At 39.5% G+C, this 24,018-nt stretch overlaps 1 protein-coding gene across 6 annotated transcripts in view; it reads right to left on the bottom strand.

Annotated features, from left to right (window-relative positions):
- RBKS (ribokinase) overlaps positions 1-24,018 on the bottom strand; it is a 90,233-nt gene that overhangs the window by 22,390 nt on the left and 43,825 nt on the right. For 5 of the 6 annotated variants that reach the window (XM_070572972.1, XM_008535564.2, XM_008535566.2 and 2 more), the window contains 2 exons: positions 20,133-20,224; positions 14,666-14,854 (listed from right to left, as the gene is read on the bottom strand). In XM_070572972.1, the coding sequence (XP_070429073.1) occupies positions 14,666-14,854; positions 20,133-20,224 (281 nt within the window). Of the gene's footprint in view, positions 1-6,312; positions 6,684-14,665; positions 14,855-20,132; positions 20,225-24,018 lie in introns of those variants that run through there. The other variant, XM_008535569.2, reaches the window with a different exon arrangement.

Here is a 24,018-nt window from a genome sequence, read left to right as displayed (position 1 = left end):
TTAATGAAAGAGAAGAGGAATCCTGACTGCGAGCTAAAACTGGTATAGAAAAGGCCCATTCTTCAGGCAATATTAATGGAAGCTTTGTATATAAATAACTTTATATACTGGTGAATAAACGGCACTTAAAACTAAAATATCTTTTAGTGATTCACTGGGTTCTAAAGATTGGCCTTGCCTTCTCTGGTCAGTGATCTTATTTCTTTGTGGTTCCACTATTCTAGACAGAAAACAGTTAATCCAATATGACTTAGTATCTCACAAAAGACTCTGCTGAAACATTTTCTGCCAAATGTTCATCTTCTAACAGCTGCTTTTTTATTTCAGTGAGAGGTACTTGAAATAAAATCATTGTTCTCTGTGAAAATTGCATGCTAAATAATATAGAGCTACCAGATTATTAAATAGCACAGGCATCTGATAATATTAGCACCAACCACAGGTTCCACTTCTGCTGATGCACAAAATTTTGAGTAATTAGTCATTGCACAATATTGTATTTATATCCTTTTTTTGCTTGAGCTGTTAGGCCACAAAATCAGCAGGCAGTTGCTGTTATAAGAGGGTTCTCTGGGTTATTTATAATGTTTCTGCTTCCTTATAGTTCCTGCTTTACTCTTGGGTCTTGGGCCAGGTCTACACTCTGAAAGCAAAGGAAGGAACTGAGCAATTGTTCTGTGAATCTAAGTGTGCTGAAAGCTGGTGTGGGTGATTCACACTACACTGTGTATGTCTTGGCTGGAATACCTGGTATTTTTGTCTACACAATCCAGATTCATCACATACTGGCTGATTTGTCACTTCGTCAGGAGGAGAGTGTGTAGTTACCTGAAGGCCGTGTTTCTATCAGGTGTAAGCTAGTGTGTAAGGCACAGGTGGTGGGGCGAGATATCTGAACCAGCATTATGTTGCAAAAGAGTTTCCTTCAAATGTGATTTACTTTAAATGAAAGATAAATTTCTGCTCCAAATGCTCTCTGTTGCATAGATCAGTCATTCTCAAAAATGGGGGTGGCAGGCAGCCAGGCACACCCAATGGAAGGGCACATAGGAGTCACCTGAGCATTTCATTTTTTTTTTTGTAAATTACACAGGCATCTTCCTGTGCCATCTGAAGAGAATCACTCATGATATGAACTGTTTCTAATGAGAGTAGGTCTTAGCCCTTGGTGAGTCAGGGCTCAAAAAAATGTTGAGAACCATAGAGACTGGCAGAATGCTATATTTGTTTTGACCATGAAATAAGCATCTGACTTAGTCCTCTCCACCCCCCCCTTTTTTTTTTTTTAAAGAAAATGAACTACCATTATGTCCTTTGAATTCTTAAGAGTTCTTAAACCCACTTCTCAATATCCCTGTTGCCACCTCCCCAGCCCAGGCTGCCATAATCTCTCACTAGATCCACGCAACAGTCTTTGGATGGTTCGCCCAACTTCTAGTGTTATAATTACCAATGTATTCTTCACACAGTGCCATGTTAATCTTTTTATAAAGCAAAAATCGGAGCGAATCCATCCCCTGCTTAAACTCTTCAATGGCTCCCCATTGCCCTAAAGAGAAAGTGTGAATTCCCACTTGTGGCAAATGAAGCTGTTCACAACCTATCCCTCTTATGGTTGCACCTCATCCTTTTTCACTCTTTCTTGTACTCTAAGCTCTTTCCAAACAGAGCTACTTAAAAAGGCACAAACATGACATGTTCTCTTGGCCCAGGGTCGTTTCATGAGCTGCTGCCTCTGCCTGGGTTACCCTTCACCAAGCTGACTTATCCTTCAGCTCACCTCCTTCCCTTGCCCTCTCAAAGCAAGCTCCCTGGGCTCCTCAGGCCAGGTGGGCCCGTCAACTGCATTCCCCAGCACCTCAGGTGCATCCCTATCACGGCACTTATTCTGACTGTGTGGGCTACATACTCTTCTAGACTTAAGCTCTTTGTGCCCAGGGACTGTCTTATTACACCAGTGACACCCTATTACACCAGCGCACACCTGCTGCGTGGCATGCAGAAAATTCAAATAAAGTGTGCTGAATAAATGAGTACACAGTGGGGTGCTCCTCACCCCATTTTGCCATAATTTCCCACGGGGGTCTTTTCCATTTCTTAAAGGACTGTTTTCACTTCTAGAGGTCACTTTTGTTTCATCAACCCTGGAATTCCCAGGATGCTCCAAGAATAAGGTGACAGGCAGCCTGAGGATCCTGACTGTGAAGAAACCCTATTTAAGCTTCTCTTTCCAGCAGTTTTCAAACACATGAAGAATAGAAAAGATATACCTTATAGGGGTTCCAGAAGGAGAGAATTGAGAAAACAGGGGAGAAGCAAAATAAAAGACAGAAAGGTTGAGAATTTTTCAGAAGTGATGAAAAACATAAATGCTGAGATTCAGGAAGAACAAAGAATTGTGAGCAGTATAAATAAAAATAAATTCTGATCTGGACTCATTGTAGTAAAACTGCAGAATGGAAAAGATCAAGAGAAATTCTTACAAAATAATACTATCCTTCTGTTCAAGTGTGTTTCAAAGAGCCATGTTGTGATATAGGCTGAATCTTCATAGCACTAAGCATCTTAAGCAAAGAGGTCACATTGCGTTTATAATGTTTTATTTCTTTAAACCTACCTGAAGCAAAAATAGCAAACTGTTAAGAATTAACAAAGCTGGGTGGTAGGTCCATGGGTGTTCATATTATTTTCTATACTTTTCAGTATAACTGAAATATTTCATAATTTATAAAGAAAGAAGGAGAGGGAGGGAGGAAAGGGAGAAAGAAGAAAGGAGAGAAGGAAGGAAGGAAGGGAGGATAGAAGGAAAGAGGGAAAGAAGGTAGGAAATCTGATTGGCCTTGGGACTACTAAGGGTTGTAAGTTATTTGGTGCAAATTAGATTCACTTACAACTTAATCTACACAATTAGATTCCCATATGCTAAAACTAAAAGTTACAGAGAAGACTATATAACTATGAACATTCTTTTCCCGATTTTGGTTTGTTTTGACGAAGGAAGGCAAAGGATATAAAACTTTCAGTTTTTAAAGAATCTTTCAGGGGAGACGTAATTCACCTAACCTCTGGACTCTCTCTATCCCCAAATCACGTAGCTTTTTCAGGGGTTGTGCTATAGTGTAGAGCACTCCCATGGCTTTTAAAGGAATGGAAGTAGGAGGAGGAAAGTGAGAGTGAGTAGTTGCCCCTTTAGACTCTGTCTTACTGTAGTACATTTTACTCACACACACATGCACACATAAACACATGGAATTCATGCCACTAACAGGTCATTCACACAGAGCACACGTCATCAACCTTGAGAACATACAAAGTATACACACAACTAACCTACAACATACACATACTTTCATACAAAGGACAGACAGATGTTCAGCAAGCTATGAACCACACACCTGTTTTTTCATTTCTTTGTCCACCTCTGTCAGAAGCAATGGGCACTGAGGGCAATGGGCACAGTTTCAACTCACTGGGCTCTACAGTTTGGCTCCAAATGGTTTTTTCACCTCCTCATAATTTCAGGTCTACTCAAGAAGAATTACCACACAACGGAAACCACTTAGAAGACCTACACTATAGTCCTGGCAGGTCTGCCCTCAAGAACGCTACCGCAGCAGCTTAGGAAAATGGGCAAGGAGCAGGCTACTGGCTCACTGCCTTGTTATCACACTGATATCCAGGACACTCAAGGAGCAGGGAGAAGTGGGGCTTAGGTGTAGGAAGCTGAGAAGTCCTAATCGTAGATGGGTGAACAAGCTCCCATAACATCACACCATCCCTTCTTACTGGGAGGGAACTATGTCCTTTCCCTCCAATTACGTACCATTCAGGCCCACAGAACACTCTAGATCTAGATTTAGATTTTGCTCTCCTGACTTTGGTAAGGTTTTAACAGTCGTTTCTTCCTGTACATCCTACCTCCACCTCCAGGCCCCTCTTCTCCACTTCTATTGCTCTTTTTTTAGTCTCTGGCCATATTTGAGTTCTGAAGCAAGGCCAGGGATCCCAGGTCCCCTTGGGAGCCCCTAAGATGTCTGGCACTGGGCACATGTACATGCATGTCCAGTTCTGGCTGTGAGACAGTACTTTAGGAAAATGGAAAAAACAGCCTCACATTTGGCCCTGGTTCAATTCCTCAAAGTGAAGATGACATTTCTGGTAAGCAGTTACAATTAGATTTTTAGAGCCAGGGTTTTCAACTGATCACATGCAGGATTAAGAAAGATAATTTAAAATATTTAATTCTGCCTGATTAGCTAGTGAATGAGGTGACCTGCTGATGTGGAAGTAATGTAATAGAGCTAATATGGCCCCCTGGGCATGACAGATGTCTTGTGCCTTGTCAATCAGTCTCTTTAGCAATTACCTGTCCTCTGTCCTTTCAATATAGTCAGTGAACTTTTTGTCATCTTCATCTTTTCTGGCAGCCAGAGTCAGCAGAGTTTGCAGATATCATAACCATTTATTGATATCATTCCTAAGGTTAAGATGGCTATTTCAGAGCTTCATTTGGGTTTTCTTTCAGAGATGCCATTTACCCTCTATAACTTAATTTTTTTGGCCTGGCCTTTCTATAACTGCAGATAAAACAATCTAAGGACATGTTTTAACATGGGTAATTATTTTGTTTTCAAATCATTAAAAAAGAACATTTAATCTGAAATTTACTCTCTCCTTTGGCATGCTCAATGTAGAATTTAAGGAATGTAAGGGATTCTGTAGATCCTCCAGGCCCCTGAGAACACTGGGGCTCAGTGAAGCTAAGTGACTCTTACACTACTTTCCCAGAAGGAACTAGAACGCTTTTGCTATTTCAGGAGGTCCTGTTATCATATGCCAAGCATTGTATTAAGCATTGGGGTGCTCCAAAAGAACTCTCTGGGCTTGAGGATGGGTAGGAGTTTGCTAGGCAGGGAACGAGGAGTGTTTTTCCTTTCCTTAAACTAGAGAGCTAGTTTGGGAATGTTAAAAAAGAGGAATTACATTTTCCCTAGCTCCTTTAGTTAGCAGTTCAGGCCTCTATTTAAAGAAGGTTAATGAAAAGATGATTTGATTATGGTCTCTAAGAGTGGTGCACCTCTCTTCTAGGTTTGCTCATTCAATGACAAGAATGAATAGCAGTGATCTGTACCCAAACGTTTGATATCTGGACTGGCATGATCCTGTCACACCGCTATCCGTGCAGTCCAGCTCCTTGCCCAGTATAGGAAGATGCTGGAGTTGAATAGCAGTGGGACCTAGGCTTCTCTCCAGTGATGTACAAAGCCAAGGTCAAACCCACTCTGCATAATACTGAATGATGCAAGCTCCTGGTATGTGCTACCTAGTACCCCCAAATGATCCAGGTAAAGTGAACAATCAGACACAAAAGGACCTACTAATGAGCGCTAAGTCTGTTCTGAGTGCTTACAGGTGCCAGGCACTGTTCGTAGGGCTATATATGTGTTATTGCATTTAAGTGAGGCTGCACTGTACTGCACAAAGCAGGCAGTGCATTTGCAAGATCTGGCAGCTTCTGAAGATCTAGAGAAATGGAGCAATTACAGAAGACTGTATCATGACAAGTGACAAGGAAAGTCAGTGCTGGAATGCCAAATAGGAGAGATTAAAGGCTAGGCAGACTGCCACCAAATCAAGAGGCAGAGTGGTGGGGTAGGAGTACATGGATGTTAGAGTCAGGCAGACAGACAGATCTAGAATTAATTCCTGGCTCCGCCAATTTACCAGCTGTATGGCTCTGGGCAGGTTGTTTACCTTTGGGAGCATAGTTCCCTCCTCTCTAAAATGGGCATTAACCCTGTTTTGCAGGGTTGTTCTGATCATATGAGATAATGCAATAAAGAGTCCAGCACAATGCCTAGCACAGAGTAGTGCCTGCTTTTCATTATTAGCCAAAGAATCCTCATGTTCCCAAGAATCTGTAAGAATCAAAGAATTTCAGAGGTCGAAGATGCCTCAGAGATCCCCCACTCCAGACACTTCATGATTGGATGAACAACCTGAGCCCTAAATATGATGAGTCATTTGCCCAAAGCTGTCTGCTAGTTAATAACTAAACAGGATTAGAACTCAGGACATCATCTGTCCTTAGCCAATGGGACTGATGATTACAGTTGAAGGATATGCAAAACTCTCGAGATATTTCACCAGAAAGCTCATTTAAGCTGATCCTGTTCACTCCAGATTATTTTCTCCCCACAGAACAGCTGATTTTTCAGCATTGGCTTTAGCTCACTTCTGAAGCACCTTCATTTGCTTTCTTGTTTGTGTTAGTCTGCTCGGGCCACCATGACAAAATACCACAGACTGAGTGGCTTAACTAACAGAAATTTATTCCTCTCAGTTCTGGAGGCTAGAAGTCCAAGATCAAGGTGCTGACAACATAGGTTTCCTTCGGAGCCCTCTTCTCCTGGCAGGCCACCATCTTGCTGCATGCTCACAAGACCTCTTCTTTGAGTGCACATGGAGACGGAGCAAGCTTTTTGGTGCCTCTTCTTATAAGGACACTAATCCTACGGTTTCAGGGCTCCACCCTTACGACTTCATTTAATCTTAATTACCTCGTTATAGGCCGTATCTCCAATTACAGTCACTTTAGGGGTTAGGGCTTCAACATATGAAGGATGTGTCCAAAGGACTGTGTTACATGTTTCTCCATCCCTCATCAGCCATTCCATTCAGGCCTGTTTCAAATAGGAGGTAGGTGAACAATGAAGTTTGTGAACTATTAAGTAGCTAAATATGAGACAGCACCTATAGCCTGGCCCCTTTTACAACTCCTCCAGGTGATCCATTAACCAAAGACCAAGAAATGTGGCAAATCCAAAGTCTGGATCATTCATTATATTATTAATTGTGAGAATGAGGGTTGAAGAGTTAACTGAGATATATAAGCAGATTCATTCAGAAAGAAAACTTGAACGTGGGTAAAGTTTCTTTGAAGATCTGCCGTGCATTTGAGTAACAAACAGAAACAGTGCAGCTTTGACATTTATTCTGATACTTCCAAAGGAAACTGTATAAAGTCACATATTTTGAGGGAAATTGCTTCTTTGGAAAGTTTAAGAAAAAAACTGGCAAAAATGTGTAGTAAAATATCCAGAAATATCCAGGAAGCTCAAGTGCCCTGGACCTGAAAGTAATGTAGATCTATTTCTTTGGCATCAGGAGTCTATCCATTCAGAAGTCATCTTAAGACAAAGGGCTGCTCAGCCTACTTATATGGAGATCTTGGGATGCTTGAGAGGTTCTTTATGAGACCAGGAGTGAACTGTGGCCAATTACTTGCTCCTTTGTGAGAACGATGCCCAGCACGCCCTTTGAGAAATGATATCACCTATCTTACTTGCTAGATGTGGCTCTAAATAGTTTTTTGCTATGTCCCAAAGTCATATTTACTCCAAATTTCAAAGTAATTCATGAAAAATATAGGCTTATGGAATAACTCAAACAATTCAGAAGAATAAAGAGTATAACATAGAAGTCCTCTTTCATAACACCTCCTCCCAACTCCCTCCCCTTCCCATGAGTAATGATCAAAACAGTTTGGTGGAGTTTTTTTCCAGATTTTAAAATATGCTTTTACTTACAGACAGCTACAGTTATTTTTAAATAAATGGCACCATACTATTATAATTTGACTTTTCCTTACTGATGATTACGTAGATTGATCAATTTTTGGTTATTACAAACAAAGCAGAAATAAACATTCTCATACAAATATTTGTACGTAGGAGCATTTCTGTAGGACAGACTCTTAGAAGGAGATTTACTGGGTCAAAGGGAAAGCATATTTAAAAAAATTGGTTGTCAGATTACCCTCTGAAAATATTGTGTGAATTTACATTCCCACTAGGATTGTATGAGAGGATGTTTTCTCCAATTTATTTGGACTTTGACATTATCAATCTTTATTTTTTGCTGACCTTATAGGCAATAAAGGGGACCTCACTGTTATTTTGATTTGCATATTCTTGATTTCTTGTGAGGTTGAACAATGTCTCATTTCTTTACTTTTTTAATTTCTTCTTCAGTGAATTGCCTATTTACATTATTCTAGAGAAATGTTTGATTCTTTTTGAGTTGTAGAGGCTTCCCATAATTATACATATGAATCTCTGCTGTTGCAAATATTCAAATTCTCTGTTAATAGATATTCAAAAGTGAATGAATGTGCATGAAAAAACATCTGGAAGGATTTACACTAAAAGGATAACAGTGGTTACATCTAAGTGGTAGGATCATGGGTATCTGATTTTCTTCTTTATACCTTTCTATTTTTCTCTGCTTGATAAGCATGTATTCATTTTATGAGTAGAAAGAAAAAAAACCAATGGAGTGATTAGTGGGGTAAAGGTGATGAAGCCTCTCAAGGCAATTCTAAAAGAGGTTTTCCCAAGGTTCTTTGAGTAGTGACAGTCTCAATAGAGTCTTAATTCTCCTAATTCTCTTAATTAATTCTCTTAATTTTCCTAAGGTCAAATTTGAAGGAAACCAGTCACTTCCTGGATAATAAATTGATATGGCAGTTAAAGTTAGCATTATTATTTTACATTTAGCTCTTCAGCACCCAAGATTCTGTCACATTTTATGTACAGTATCTTACTCTCCCAACCCTTTTTCAGGTATTGGCAGTTAACAGTGAGGGGCACTCAAACATCTTGGCTGTAACAGAAGTCTCTGGACAAAAATGTTCAAAGGCTCTATTCAAGGACAAAATGGCTTGGGAACTACAAAGACCCTTCAGAAACCCTACTAATAATTAACAAATGCAAAGAACGTATGTGTTTATCAGAAAGACGGAGGTGGCAGGAAGAAAGAGTGGTTTGCTGGGGTAGCACAGTCTAAGGAGGGTCACAAAGACTAACATGGCAGTGCCCATGTAAGAACTGGTGAGCATTCGGTCTTCTCAGCAAGACTATGGATAAGCAGGAAATAGCACCTTAGTTTTGTCTGAGTTGAGAAACACCTCTTAAGAGCACCTAAATTCATTGGTTCTAATTACATCTGGCAATATTAGTTTGGTTTTCCACTGGCCAGGGGGTGGGAAGGGTGTTAGGTTGCGGGGGAAGGTCACACCAGGATGGGAATAATGGCCCTTCAGATGGTGGGTTTTCAAAGACTGAACTGTCATTCTGGATGGTACCTCAGAATTGGACTAATGGGAACCTATCCTTAAGAGCAGCCTGGATTGCTGAAGGCCAGACTCCAGGATGAGGGGAACACACCATGGAGAGGTTACCTTAGAAAGCTGTGGATAACCCCCAGCCCCAGCAATCGCCCTACCCTCATGAGTACTTTCATGCAAACTTTAACAGAAACTATCTCCACTTCCTGCTGGTGCAATCTCCAGTTTAGAGCTGATTCTCAAGGCCTGAGTTATCCCTTAGGGGCATCTATGCAGCTGGGCTGATGCTGCCAAGTGCCTCACCAGCAACTGTGAATACCACAGGGCTCAAAGATAATGGATAGAAAGAAACGGGCATAAAGAATAGGTAAGGGGATCCCCCATGCCCCTGGCTTTGGATTACTCTCAGCTTATTTATATACTCCAAATTATGATGACTTATTATAAAGTGAGTGATTCTTGAGAAGACAGGTTTAGCCTATGGGCTGAATTCCTGAAATTAAAGTGTCAATGTAGATTGTTAAATCATAGAAACTATTTACATGTAGAAAAGCAATTTATATATTAAGAATTTCACAGAGCTTATAGGCCAAGAAAAATTAATGTTACAATATATTATATCAAACTAGCACAATAATCCTAAAATATTACCATGCTTAAAGGTATATAAATTATGGAGTGATTACTCAGCGCAATCGTGAACACAAGAAGGCAAGGCCCTAACCCTCAGGTTGGAAGGACTGGAGTGAGAACATCAGCACTGTGTCATTTTGAGGCTGAGATTCAGATAACATATAGAGATGGGAAAAGAGACACATCTGTCATGTCTTCCAAACTGAGCTGAGGGACATCTGCAGCTACTGCCACCATCTCACTCTAGTACAACGGGAAAAATGGATGTAAAAATAGAAGTGATATATCCAACTATTAACACTGAGGCAAAACGGAATATAGCAGTCTGCAGAAGCATTGACGTAGAATAGGAAATGGCTCCCTCCAGGGCAGGCTATCTGTCTCAAGTGGACAATGTGCCAACTAACTAAAGATGTTTCCACCATCCATGCCATCCCCGATTTATTTATTTTCCCCCCAGCTTTATTGAGGTATGACTGCCAAATAAAAATTGTGTATATTTAGGTTGCACAACATGATTTTTTTTAAAGGTGTACATCGTAAGAGATTAGAAGGAAGACAAAAGCGAGAAGGTTACAAATCAACTGAGAGTAAGTCATACCCTCCTGACAGAAAAGTGAAGGAGCCTATTTGTACAGAAGAAAATGCCTCCCCGGGAGTTCCTCACCTCACCATGTGAATGATCTCCTCTTCACTAGACTTATGAAGAGGCTGAACAGTTGTGTGCAGAACAGGAAAGAATTTTCATAGAGAGAGTGCTGGATAAGGGACAAAGATAGCATAAAAAAAGCTGAGGGAGATTCCACACCCAGAAGATAACTACTCTTGTTTCCTGTGTCACCTCTGCTCCACTGGGAGGACACTGAGAGCCCATTCAGTAGATTCAGTAGAGCAATTAAGTGGAAGATTCTTTATCACAAGAGTATCCAAACCTTAGTGAAGTGCCTAGATGGATCTTTTTGTTATTGTTGTTTGACCTTTGTTTTCTAAATTGAGATATAATTCAAATTCCCTAAAATTCACTCTGTAAAGGGGACAATTCAGTGGTTTTTAGTATATCCACAAGGTTGTGCAACCATCACCACTATCTAGTTCCAGGACATTTTCATCACCCCAAAGAGGAACCCTGTACCCATGAGCAGTCACTCCCTGTTCTCCCTTTTCCCCAGCCGCTGGCAACTGTCAATCTACTCCCTGTTTCCATGGATTTACCTATTCTGGATATTTCATGTACATGGAAGATAAAGTATATGACCTTTTATGTCTGGCTTCTTTCACTTAGTATCATCTATCAGTATTCCTTTTTATGGCCGAATAATATTCTATCATATGTATATACCACAATTTGTTTATCTATTCATCTGTTAATGAAAATTTGGGTTGTCTCCAATTTGGGGCTATTATGAATAATGCTGCTATGAACATTTGTGTATAAGTTTTTGTGCGGACATATGCTTTCATTTCTCTTGGGTATACACCTACAAGTAGAATTACTGGGTTATATGGTAACTCTAAATTTAACTTTTTGAAGCACTTTGAGACTGCTTTGCAAAGTGGCTACACCGTTTTACATTCCTACCAGCATTGTTTGAGAGTTCCAATTTCTCCATATCCTAGCCAACACTTGTTAGCTGTTTTTGATTACAGCGATCCTAGTGAGTGTGAAATAGTATCTCATTGAGTTTTGTCATTTAAAAAAAAATCAAAGCCATCCATATCCATAGTTTAAAAAGACAAAGCTTAAAGTGTAAATGCCCCACTTCTCTCCACAACCATTTCCATGAGGCAAATACTTTAAATTCTTTTAGCAGTTTCTTCTGGTATTTATCTTCTATTTCTGATAATATGCTTATACTGCTACTTTATTTTTTAAAGATTTTATTTTTTTCCCTTTTCTCCCCAAAGCTCCCCAGTACATAGTTGTATATTATTCTTTGTGGGTCCTTCTAGTTGTGGCATGTGGGACGCTGCCTCAGTGTCGTTTGATGAGCAGTGCCATGTCTGCGTCCAGGATTCGAACCAACGAAACACTGGGCCGCCTGCAGCGGAGCGTGCGAACTTAACCACTCGGCCACGGGGCCAGCCCCAATATACTGCTACTTTTTAAAAATCAGTTTTAGATATTATCTCTTGACTTCCAACTATGGAAGATGAGCATTTAGTTCTCTTCTGTCATGTGCGCACAAATATATACTCACTTTATCCTTCCATCTTCACAATATGATTATAATCTCCATTTTTGGTTAAATCAATAATTGGCACTTACATTGTTATGACTATGCAGTCATAGCCATGTGACATACAAAGATACATTTACGTAATCATACTTTTTCCCCTTAGATTCCAGATGACCTAGAGAAAAATATTTGCTTCATTTTTTTTCATTTCCTCAGTTTTCTACATATTAATTACTACTTCAGCCTCAAATTCTGCAAGAAAACTAAAAATCTCTGGGGGTAGTCAAACACACTGGACATTACACTATTTCCCTCCTTTTCCTTTTTTTTTTGTGTCTGGGAGACATTCCTTCCAGAGCCCTCCATTCTCCTACTCTCATCTGGACTGACTGGTTATGGGCTGGCTGCAGAGCTGTTGTCCTAGAACTTTCCCTCATCCCCCTGACTTCTCTCCATGTTGCACTGCCTGTTTCCTGGATCCCATATCTTCCTCTGTCTTAGTTTTATCCCTCAGTTTACAACAGCATATCTTCTAGTAGCTTCTTTATTCCTCTACTCCTCCATTACTGCCTTCTTCTTTTGTGTTAAGTAGATATTTTCTAGTGTACCATTTTAATTCCCTTGTTCCTTTTAGTTTTTTTTTTTTTTGAGTTCTTGTCTGAGTAACTGCACTGGTGATTCCAATCAACACCTAAATTTAAAACAATCTAGTTTAGATTAATACCAGCTTAATTTCAGTAGCACACACAGTTGTTTATGGATGCTTTCATGCCACATGGCAGAGCTGAGTAGTTGTGACAGAGCATGTATGCATATGGCCCATGAAGCCTAAAACTTTACTATCTGGCCCTTTACAGAAAAAACTTGCCAATCCTGATCCAGTGCCATGAACTTCCTGATCCCATTCTCTATCTTCTGCCTCCAAGCACTAAGTGATCTGTTCCTCCTCTGAACGTTCACTGTGTTCTACCTTTTCTGAAATGTAAAAATTAACTACGAGTGCTAAGAAACCAAATGAAAGGGCAGAAACCAGTATCAATAACATGTGAAAACCTTCTTCGTGAACACTGCTGTATTTAAGAGGCTCACGGTTATAATCCATTATGATTTATGAAATCTGATCCTTCAACATGAAATTACTCTGAGGATTATTACTACTGATTTGAATTCGAACATTTCCAAGGCAAGTTTCTTCATCATTTAGTCCCATGCCCAAGCTGTTCATTTCCACACGAATGTTCTGTGGTGGGCATGGGTTGTTTTTGTCTGACCAGCATCCACTTCCCATCTTACGATAAGAGTTCTTTGATTTTAATTTGACACCAGAGATGGGGACACGACGTGGGACAGAGTGTGGGCAGGAAGCTGCCAGGGACCCTGCCTCAGCTCAAAGTCCACTACAAGGCAAGCAGGGCTGACAGGGAAAGAACGAGCGAGTGAGTCCCGAGGACACAGTTTAGCCTCTGCATTCTGCCCTACCTATGTACACCAAATAAATCCCCTTTTCTGGGTAAGCCCGTTTGAGTTGTGCTTCTGATGCTTATGAGCAAAAGGAGTCGTGACTGACACAGATACTGAAGGCAGAGGCTGAGCCACTTCTGGGTAGCCCCATAGTCCAACATCTTCACAAGGACCCTTCATTTCATTTTTAGCGAGAGAAGAACAAACTCTTCTGCTTTAGTTCAGGACCTGGAATAGTTTTAGTCTAATGCAGGAACAATTTCAGAACTAATAAGGAACTTCTCAAATTCAGGTTACTGTCCTTGACAAATAGAAAAAAACGAGTGGTTTCAGAAATGTCTCAATATGAAGAGAATAACAACACAAGTACAATTTATCAAATGCCTGATAAAGCACAATTTGAAAGGCAATCAGGATATAATTTCATGTTATAAAACCATTCCCAGCACTTATCTATTTTTTAAAGCATATTCGTTTCCAAAACTTCATCAAATCCCCTTAGGCTTCTTTTTTTGATAAGTGACCTATATTCTAAAGTCTTTTCTAAACCTAAAAACCAGAACGTAATTTTATAAATAATTATATATCAACTTCTTATAAATAAAAACCCTAAAATTTTAATTCTTCCTCAACTATAGTTTTGTGTCCCTGATGTTTACTCACTTTTATAGTTAGCTCTACTGAATTCTAGGCCTTAAACAAATAATTTTTGTTTTCTCTGCTTTAGAGGAACTCTGAGCCTTTTTTCTAACTTGCTTCCTTTTCATCCCTGCCCTGTGGCCGTGACTTGTCCACTTAATCCACTTGTCCTTAGCAGCACTTTGCACAAGAAGTGTCTGTGGAGTCCACAGGCCTAGTTTTGAACTCCTAGCTCTGTTACTTACTAGCATTATGATCTTGAGCAAGTTTCTTTCTTTTTTTTTAAAGATTGGCACCTGAGCTAACATCTGTTGCCATTCTTTTCCTACTCCTCCTCCTCCTTAAAATATATTATTTACTGAATGAATGAATAGGTAATATAGGTATAATTTTACTGCTATTCCGATTTTAAGGATGAGGAAACTGAGGCTCACTGAGGTTAAGTGACTTGTATAAAGTTCCACAGTGTGTTAGAGGTGGATTAAGATACAATTTTCCTGCCTGGTTCTTCTTCTCTTCTACTATATCAACTGCTAGGGCCTTTATTACATGATCCAAAAACTCAGTATCTTAGTTACTAAATGATGATTTTCACGGCCAAAAATGATTCTGAAATTTTAAAACCTACCGTGGTATCCACAGCCTTGACTTTCTCTGTGGGAATGTGCTTTGGGACAAGTTGTGTCTGTGACAGCATCACACATCCGTCGGCACCCAAAGTGATGATTACGACCTGGCAGCCCCTTTCCACAAGCACCAGTGCAGCCTTCCCAGCATCCGCAGGGCTGCCGACTGTGAGGCCAGTTAGAATCTCAGCCTGGAACAAACAAAAGGGAAAGGAAACAGTGGTGAGAAAAGTAACGTGGTCCACTTCCAGATTAGATTTGTTTTTCTAGAAAATCTCTCCCTTCATTGTGTAACAACCAATACAACGGGGAACTTTGATGGATACTGGCTCAGGGAAATAAATTAAAAAAACAATAACAACAACTACAACAAAAACTAGCTATAAAAGACATTCTTGGGACAACTGGGGAAATGTGAATATGGCCTGGATATTTGATGACAGAATAGAATTATTGATAATTTTCTTAGGTGTGATAATGGTATTCTGGCTCCTCTTAGGAGATGCAAGTTGAAGTATTTAGGGGTGAGGTATCATCTTATCTGCAACTTACTCTCAAATGATTCAACAAAAACAAATACATACGGGAGAGGGGAAGCAATATAGCAAAATGTTAACAACTGTTTAGGTGGAGAGTATGTGAGTATTCATTGTATGGCTCTTTCAGCTTTTTTGTGTGTATGTATGGTAATTTTCTTAATAGACACTTAGGGGGAACAAAGAGAATTCTTCAAAAGAAAGAAAGGAAGCGGAGGAAAGCACAAAGGAAGGGGCCACTGCCAATGGTTTTGACATAAATCATACCTGTAAATTTCACACCTAATGACCTAATTCTTCTAGGCCTCTCTTGGGCCGTAATGCCTTTCTCACATTGCTAGTTATAGCTTTCTATGTGCACACCATCCATTTCTTTTGTTTGCTTGTTTTTGCTAGAGAAGATGGAAGCAGAGTAGGAGAGGCACTGATATGGAGCAGAAGCAGCAACGTGCTGACCTTCAGGAGCCCTCCACCACTTACTAACTCTGATCTTTCCGAAGTCCTGGACAACTTGTGAAATGAAGGGCTTGCACAAGATCAGTAGGTCTCCTGGAATATAAAAAGGTCTCTGGCAGAAGTAGGGCTGAAGGGCTGCAGCCCTGCTTCCTCATCCCCTGGGTACCCCTCCAGCATCTCTGGGGAACCTCTATGGTTCTGAAATAGGTGGTTGAAAAGTCACTGGACTAGATGAATTACCTAATACTTTTGACTCAAGAAGTGTATAACCAAATTCTGTCTTTTCTGTATTATGGTTTAACCATATACTCTCTCTTACCAAGAATGGGGCTATCCTTTCCTGTGCTTGCCCTGAATGTGCCCAGATTAACCCTTTTTGCTGCCTTTTATAAATCACCCCACAGTGTCTGCTCATTCTGGACTTCAGTTTAATGAACTTGACCACGTATCCTCCCTTATCATCTTTTTCACAAACCCTTTCAGTCTGAGTTGGTTGTGCTTTGAGGCCACTTTCTTTTTTTTTTTCCTAAGTTTTTCATTGATCTTCATTACTGGGATCACATGTCTGTTGAGTTGATGGTCTACTTTCAGAAACACTGACTTCTTGTGGTTTCTAAAAACCTTTTAAAAACTATTCTTTAATGAAATATCTTGAACATAAAAAATAATGCAACAAAGCCTCATGTTCTTACCATCTACCTTTAACAAATCTTAACATTTTACTTTATTTGCTTAAGATATTTTCCTTTAAAGAAGGTAAATGATATCTTCCATATCTACTATTTAGCAATGTGCTTTTTTCCTTTAAGGTTACTTAATTTGTGTTGACATACGTAGCTCTATTTCTTTTTTTTTAACTGCACAGTATTCCATATAGCAAATATATTACAGTTTAAACAAAATCTATTGTCCTTTACATGGACACTTTGGCTTTTCCATTTTCCCCTTTTACAAACAATGAAGTATTGGATATTCTTATCATTTATATGCAATCAGTCTTTTTTCCCTGGCTGTTTAAAAATATTTTTGTCTCTACCTTTGGCTTTATGCTGTTCTGCTAAATGTAGAGAGTTACATCTATTTACCTCACACGGTACTTTTAATACACTGCTGATCTGAGGACTCATGCCTTTTTTCAGTTCTAGAAATCACCTTGCAGTTTTCCCTCTACTATTGCTTCTCTTCAGTTCCCTCCATTCTTTTCTTCTTTGACTCTGATTAGATGTTTGTTGCAGCCTCTCAAGATATCTTTCATTTCTCTAAATTCCTCTTTCATATTTCAAAATAGTTTTCTTTCTGTGTTACTTTCTAGGTGAATTGAGTTTTCCACTTCTAGGTGAATTGATCAAGATTCTCTTTCAATTCACTAATTCTTCATTCTAGCCTAAAGTTTATCTCTCTAATGAGTGATTTAAAAAAAATTTCAATGGCTATTTTTCATTTTAAAGACTTCTAACTGATTGGTTTTCATCTTCACATGTTGTTGCTTTGATTCTATTTATTTTTTCTTAAAGATTGGCACCTGAGCTAACATCTGTTGCTAATCTTTTCTTTTCTTTTCTTTTTCTCCCCAAAGCCCCCCAGTATATAGTTGTATGCTCTAGTTGTAGGTCTTTCTGGTTGTGCTATGTGGGACGCTCCGTCAGCATGGCCTGATGAGCGGTGCCATGTCCGTACCCAGGATCCGAACAGGTGAAACCCTGGGCCACTGAAGCAGAGCACGCAAACTTAACTATCGGCCTTGGGGCCTGCCCCCTCAATTCTGTTTTTCTTTCACAATTTCTTCTCCTTTTTTCATGAATGAGAGACTTAATCATAGTTATTTTACAGTCTTTTTTGCACTGTTTTATTATTTGAATTTCATCTCTGGCAAATTGATCTCTTCATTTGCAAGCTCACTTTGCTCACTTGGAGAGTCTTCACACTTCAGCTCCCACCAGGCTTATCCCTGTCTTTCCATTGGTTTTATAGTTGTATCTATCAGCCCCTGAGGGTCTCTAAACCAGAGCCAGGTGTTATATTGGCAATACGGAGTTCCTGCTCTGGTGTTACTGGTGATACTGCCTATCCAGCCACTAAGTCAGCAGTCGGTTTGGTTTCCTTCCTGATCAGAGGCAGTATCTCTGTCCTCCTATCTCCTCAGGTTGGGAGCCTTATCTATGTTGTAGACTCGGGCAGCAGGCCTAGCAGCTTCCTCCACCTTTTTCTGTTAGCATGGGAGCCTTTGCCCTGCACCTCTGGTCTCTTGCAGTGGTCACTGCTCCAGGCTACCATGAATGGCACACTTTTAGTGCCCATTACCTATAAGAGGCAAACTTCCTACCATCTATGCCTGCTTCTGGGAATGGAGTATAGCACACCCAGGGCTGAATGCTCTGAGATTCTGTGCCATTTCTCATCTGTGGAGTTTTTATTTGTTTTTGAGCTTGCGAGTATCTTTTCGTTGTCTCTTTTATATTTATATATCAATGGTTTGTGCGTGGAGCTGAGGAGTATTTTAAAGCATGAATTTACATTATTATTGTGATTAGAAGTCATCCATAAGAATGTTAAACTCATAACAGTTTTTCTTTTTTCCACTAAGTTTTTGAGATCAATTTTCTTAAAGACCAGAGTTTGTTCATTTGTTAATTCATTCATTCATTCAATAAGCATTTACTAGGGGCCAACTATGTGCCAGGTACAGTATAATGATGGTAATTTCCAAAGATAACTGTTTTAATATATTTCACATTGTATATGCTCTCTTCACATTGTGACAATGACAATCTTCTATTGAGAGTTGGAATACCAGGGTGGACTTTCCTACCTCAATCAATACAATGGGCTGGAAGAGATGCTGTGTAACTTCCCAAGCTGTCATAAAAGCCAACATGTCTTCTGCCTGATTCTCTCTCTCAGTACTGGATCTTGGAACCCAGCTTCCATGTTGTGAGGAAGCCCAGGCCACAAAGAGAGGCCATGGATAAGTGCTCTGGCCAACAGCCAGTATCAACTAGCAAGTATGTAAGTGAACGAGGCTTCAGAGGATTCCCGTTCTCAGCCTTTGAGTCTTCCAGACCCCAGACAGTGTGGAGGAGAGACAAGCCACGCTGTGCCCTGTCTCAACTCCTGATGCAAAGAAGCAGGGAGGAACAATAAATAATTATTGTTGATGTAAGTCACTACATTTGGAGGTAATTTATTATGTAGCAGCGGATAACTCTACACATAGGGATAGCCATGGAGATACAATAGTGAAAACGACAGCTGTCTCTGCCCTCACAGGTTAAGTAATTTAACGGAGAAGACAGAAGTATTGAACAAGTAATTTGAGCTGTGATGAGTGTTTTAAGAATAAATACAGTGCTCTGTAAGTATCTAGCAGGGGAATCTAAGCCGGTTTGGCAGTTGAGGGTAATCTAACCTCTTATTGTGAAATGGTCACTATCTCCCACAATTCCTTTTTCCTAGCACAATGCCTGGCCATGGTGGTTGCTCAAAAATATTGCATAACCTATTGTGGTTTGTTAAAATTAGTTTCCTTGTGGCAGTCTTCTTTCTTGTTTATTTTATGTTCTAAGAGATGAAATTAACAAAAAGGCAGGTTGGGAAACCCTAGGAACATTCATTCAGTCTTTGAATCAAATGGAAAATTTCTATTATAGTTCATTAATCACTAACTTTCTCTCTCTGCATGATGCATTGTATAATATGTCCTCTCTTCCAACGTTGGGAGAGAGCTCTGGTCTAAAACTTGTCCATAATAGAGAGAAATACTGAAAATTTTTTAAAGTGCTTTACAATGACTGGTACAATATGAATACATTGGTATATATTTTATGCAGATCTACGCATTACAACCCTCGGATAGACTAAGAGTGGGCTTCCCACTTCCCTTGGAGGGGCCTCCAAGGTCTTTCCCATGGCATCAATGGAGAACCTATATCTGCCCACCAATGCAGTCACAGGGTCTTCACAATAGAATGTAGCGAATGCTCCAGGGGTTGTAAAGTAATTAGGGTTGCTAGATAAAACACAGGATACCCAGTTAAATTAGAATTTCAGATAAACAACAATTTTATAGTGTAAGTACATTTAGTATACTATTTGTTGTTTATCTGAAATTCAAATTTAACTGGGCAATCTGGATTTTTATTTGCTAAATCTGGCAACTTTCATACTAAGTAGTCCATAGAATATGGAGTAATTAAAAAAGAAAACAACACAGCAGTTGTGTGAGGGTAGGGAGGGGACTAAAATTAGCTGAGGTTTGATAAGTGTCACATTCTGGGGATGACTCAGGGAATCCTTTCTTTTCTCTAGAACTCACTAATTTCCTTTTCCTCACACCCTAGTCAACTGAAAAATCTGTTTTTACTGGGCTCAAGAATTGACATGCAATCAAATTGATGTGGTTAGTCTTGCCTCTTTGCTTTATCCACCTGCATGAGAGTCTTTGGTTTCCCATGAAATGAGCAAAACCTTCCATCCTTACCTCAGTCTCATTGCAGCAGAACACATCTGAGAGCGTGTAGAACCGGGGGTCCAGGTCTGCAATGGCAGGTGCTGGATTGAACAATGTTTTCACTACAAAGGAACGGAAAAGGGGTTCAGTGGTTATCATTGTTAACATGGTACATTTACAAACATTCAGTAAGGAAAATCCCCAAGTGCAACCATTTTTCCCATTAGATTAAAAATAACCTAGAAAAGTCTGAAATCTCAATCTCCATAATAGCTTAGTACCAACTCCTTCTTATTTCCATTTGCCCTACTTTTCACTTTAAAACATTTCAGCTTCAAGGGCAAGCATCAATATTTACATCCAAGGTGATTACAAAGTTATGGCAAGGGGCAACGAGAACATTAAAGAATATTGTAAATGTTGTGGCATGAAAAGACATGTATGAATGTCAACATTCAAGCTGGTGAACATTTTTGTGAGTTACTTTAAGTGCTTAGTTGCAAGGCTAGTTCATAAATCCATTTTCCAGGAAAGAAAAAAGAGATAATAGGAAAGAAACAATGAAGAGCTTAAAATTTTCCTGGTAAGAACAGTAAGTAGGAAGTTCATGTACATCTGCATATTTTGAACACCCACATGTATGTTTTCCAAATGTATCACAATTACTCATGCAAACATACACACACAAAAGCTCATTGGCTTCTGTGAGCAATCTGGGAACATAAAGGAAAAATTGAGAAAGGGGGAGACATTCAATCAGAGGCTGAGAGCTAGCTCAGAGTAGGAGACTACAAGAGGAAGATGGATGGGGATAGCAGAAACAAGGAAAATGAGAATGTCACAGCCATTACAGTGTCAAAGAAGTACATTTTTCAGAGGAGGAAAGTGAGCCTCAGAGAGGTGAGGTCATGGTCTAGGGTCATGCACTGGGACACAGTTCAGCTGGGTCCCTACCTGGGGTCCTCTAGCTTCAAGTTCAGTGTTTGGTCATCTCTAAAACAGTTGCCTCTCTAAGTCAGGACTCCGTCCATAGCAACACAAGCCCGGAATCCCAATTCACATTTTAAAACAGCCTTTGGTGTGGAACTTTGTAGATATTTTTTTGAAAATCTTGAGAAATTACATTCACATGAAGATTTTATCCACCAGAGTACCCAGATAGATTGGTTGGTCTTCTTTTCCTCTACCCAGGTCCACTGACTTATGTGTTTGGTAACCCCAATTTACTATAGACCCATAGAGTTAAATCCTCTAGCTGCAGTTCTCAGAGACTCAGAACAGTGGTTCACAAACTTGGCTGCACATCAGCATCACGAGGAGAGCTTATTAAAATGCATGATTTCTGGGCTCCACCTCAAACCCACTGAATCAGAGTCTCTGAGGGGTAAGATCAGGGAATATGCACATTGACAAGTTCTCCAAGTGGCTCCCCCATGGCTAGCTTGGCACTGATCCATTTCACATTCTTGGGGAGATGTTATCAACACTTGGCTAACAGAAGCTGTCCACTACTTCCGCCTGCTGAGGCCAGCTAGTGTACTCCTGTACTTTGCTTGGTCTTTTTCGGCATTTTGTTTCGGTCAGTGGATCTTGTCCAGTGGTTTATAGACTAACACTATTCCCACATTTTCATTATTTTAGAATCCAGAATGTCCACCCACAGAAATTCTATGGTATATTTTTGGCTGCTCATATTTTTGCACAGGGTTATTGTGCAGCTTAAATTAGAAAACAGACGTAAAAGCCCTGTGTAAACTGTAAAGTGTTGCACAAATGTAACGGATTATTATTGTCATTATATTGTCCTTTACACATAGCCCAACACCCCCGCCTGTCCACCCATTTCTTCTGTACTCTTTTGGAGTTTGTAGCCTGGCAACAATCTCACTGGTTTTGCCACTTCTGCAAGGCCTTATAGATGCCAATTATGCATAAAGGCCCTCACTACACAGCAATCTAACATATCCATTTACTTTTTAGGTTTTCAGAATGAATATATTGTTCCCTATTTTCCTCAAGCATTAAATTGAAACACTATTGCCCACCTAAAAAGATCTCAAATCTGCACTTAGCAGCATTTGATCACAGGTTAGAGCAAGCTACCAGTATGGAACAACACAGTAGAGCCATTCTTCTTATGAAAGTTCTATTTTATCTCAAGAGATCCCTGATCCAGTAACTCCTTTTCTAAACCTATCCCACAGAAATACACAGGCATGCAAAGATGAGGTACAATTAAGTTCATTCAGCTCTGTTTGTAACAGAAAAAACAAAAAGAAACCTAGGCATCTATCAGAGAGGATTGGTTAAAAAAAATTACGACATATACGTTCAATGGAATACTCTACTGTTGTTAAAAAGAATGAAGTAGATCTCTGTTTTGTCACAGAAAGTTTTCTATATTTATTTATAAGTGAAAAAAGTCAGTTTTGTAATAAAATTTATAGTATGACCCCCCTCTTTTTTAACAAAACAAACAAAACATAACTATATGTATGTTTACATTTATACACTTACATAGAAGAGAAAAAATTCTGAGAGGTTACTCACTAAACTAATAAGTGATTAGTTACAAAAGGCTGATGGGAATAAATTTGACCACATATTAACTTCTGTATACTATGCAAAAACATCATTCTTAAAACATCTATATCTTACAGCAAAAAACAAGTGTACTGTGAATGAAATGATATAATGTCTGGGTTTTGCTTCAGAATAGTCCAAGGCTACAGTGGGGGCGGGGGGAGTAATGAGATGAGGTACACATGAAACAAGATTGGCCATGTGTTGACAACTGTTGAAGCTAAATGATAGTATATATGGGTTTACCATATTATTTTTTATAGACCACATATATATTTGAAATTTTCCACAATAAAAACAAATTTTAAAGAAACAATTACATTGAATTTTAAGCAACAATTGCTGGAATGAGGACTTCAATTTAATTTGACCATAAATATTGTATAAAAATCAATCAAATCTTATTTGCTGAGGGTATTTTACTAAGGGAAAGCATTCTTACCAATACTAACAGGATACATAGGGTTAGAGTCTGACTAGCAACTGAATTTAGGGGAAAAGTGAAAATGCCATAAAGAAAGGACTCTCTTCGGCTCCACGCTACCATAAATAAGCATAAATACTTACTGTGATGAAAGAAAAGTGAAGAATTAGTAGATGGAGTTAATCAAAGAAGAATGCAAATTTGTAATAGACATGATGGAAAAAAAATGATGTCATCCTGGAACCATGTAAAACTAGAGAGCACAGGATGTACCATGGAATAACTTGGAGCTGCAGAGGTGACTGACAGCACCCAACTGTAATTATTATTCATTACAACGTAAGATGGACTAAACTCCTGGTTGTCTTAACAGCATGTCAATGGCTGGCACAACAATGTCAGTGAGGAACTAGTGAGGCAGTTGTATAGGTGCAAAGACAGGAAAATGATGGGGAAGCTCTTAATGATGTCACACGTGGAGGGCAGGGGCTGGAGAGTTAAAAAGGCCCTAATAACCAACAAAGAGAAACAAGGAAGAAAATCACCCTAAGTTAAAGAAACCGTGGGAAGGCTGGAGTACCCAAAACACTGGCTTGGCAGTCTCTCACTCTGGGGGTTCTTTTCTGTGACCTGAGCAGCAAAAACACTCAAAGCTTGGGCTATGTGCTAGACAGTGTTATTGTGAAAGTCAAGGTGGCTAGCCAAGAAGTTTTGTTTGCCAAATGGAAAAGGACTAAAGTGGCACTCAAAGATACTTTGTACCCTACCTAGAATTTAATCTTGGCGATCTTACAATCTCAATTATTGATAATTGTTCCTGTAATGTTCCATTTGCTTTGAAATAGATATAAAGACCAGAACCAACATGCATAATTTCATCACAAGCAGCTGCAGCACCAGCTCTGCCGT

The sequence above is a fragment of the Equus przewalskii genome, chromosome 14, assembly GCF_037783145.1.
Source record: "Equus przewalskii isolate Varuska chromosome 14, EquPr2, whole genome shotgun sequence".
Taxonomy (NCBI): Eukaryota; Metazoa; Chordata; class Mammalia; order Perissodactyla; family Equidae; genus Equus; species Equus przewalskii.
Note: the sequence above shows the minus strand (reverse complement) of the source record. Positions and strands in the feature narration are given on the sequence as shown.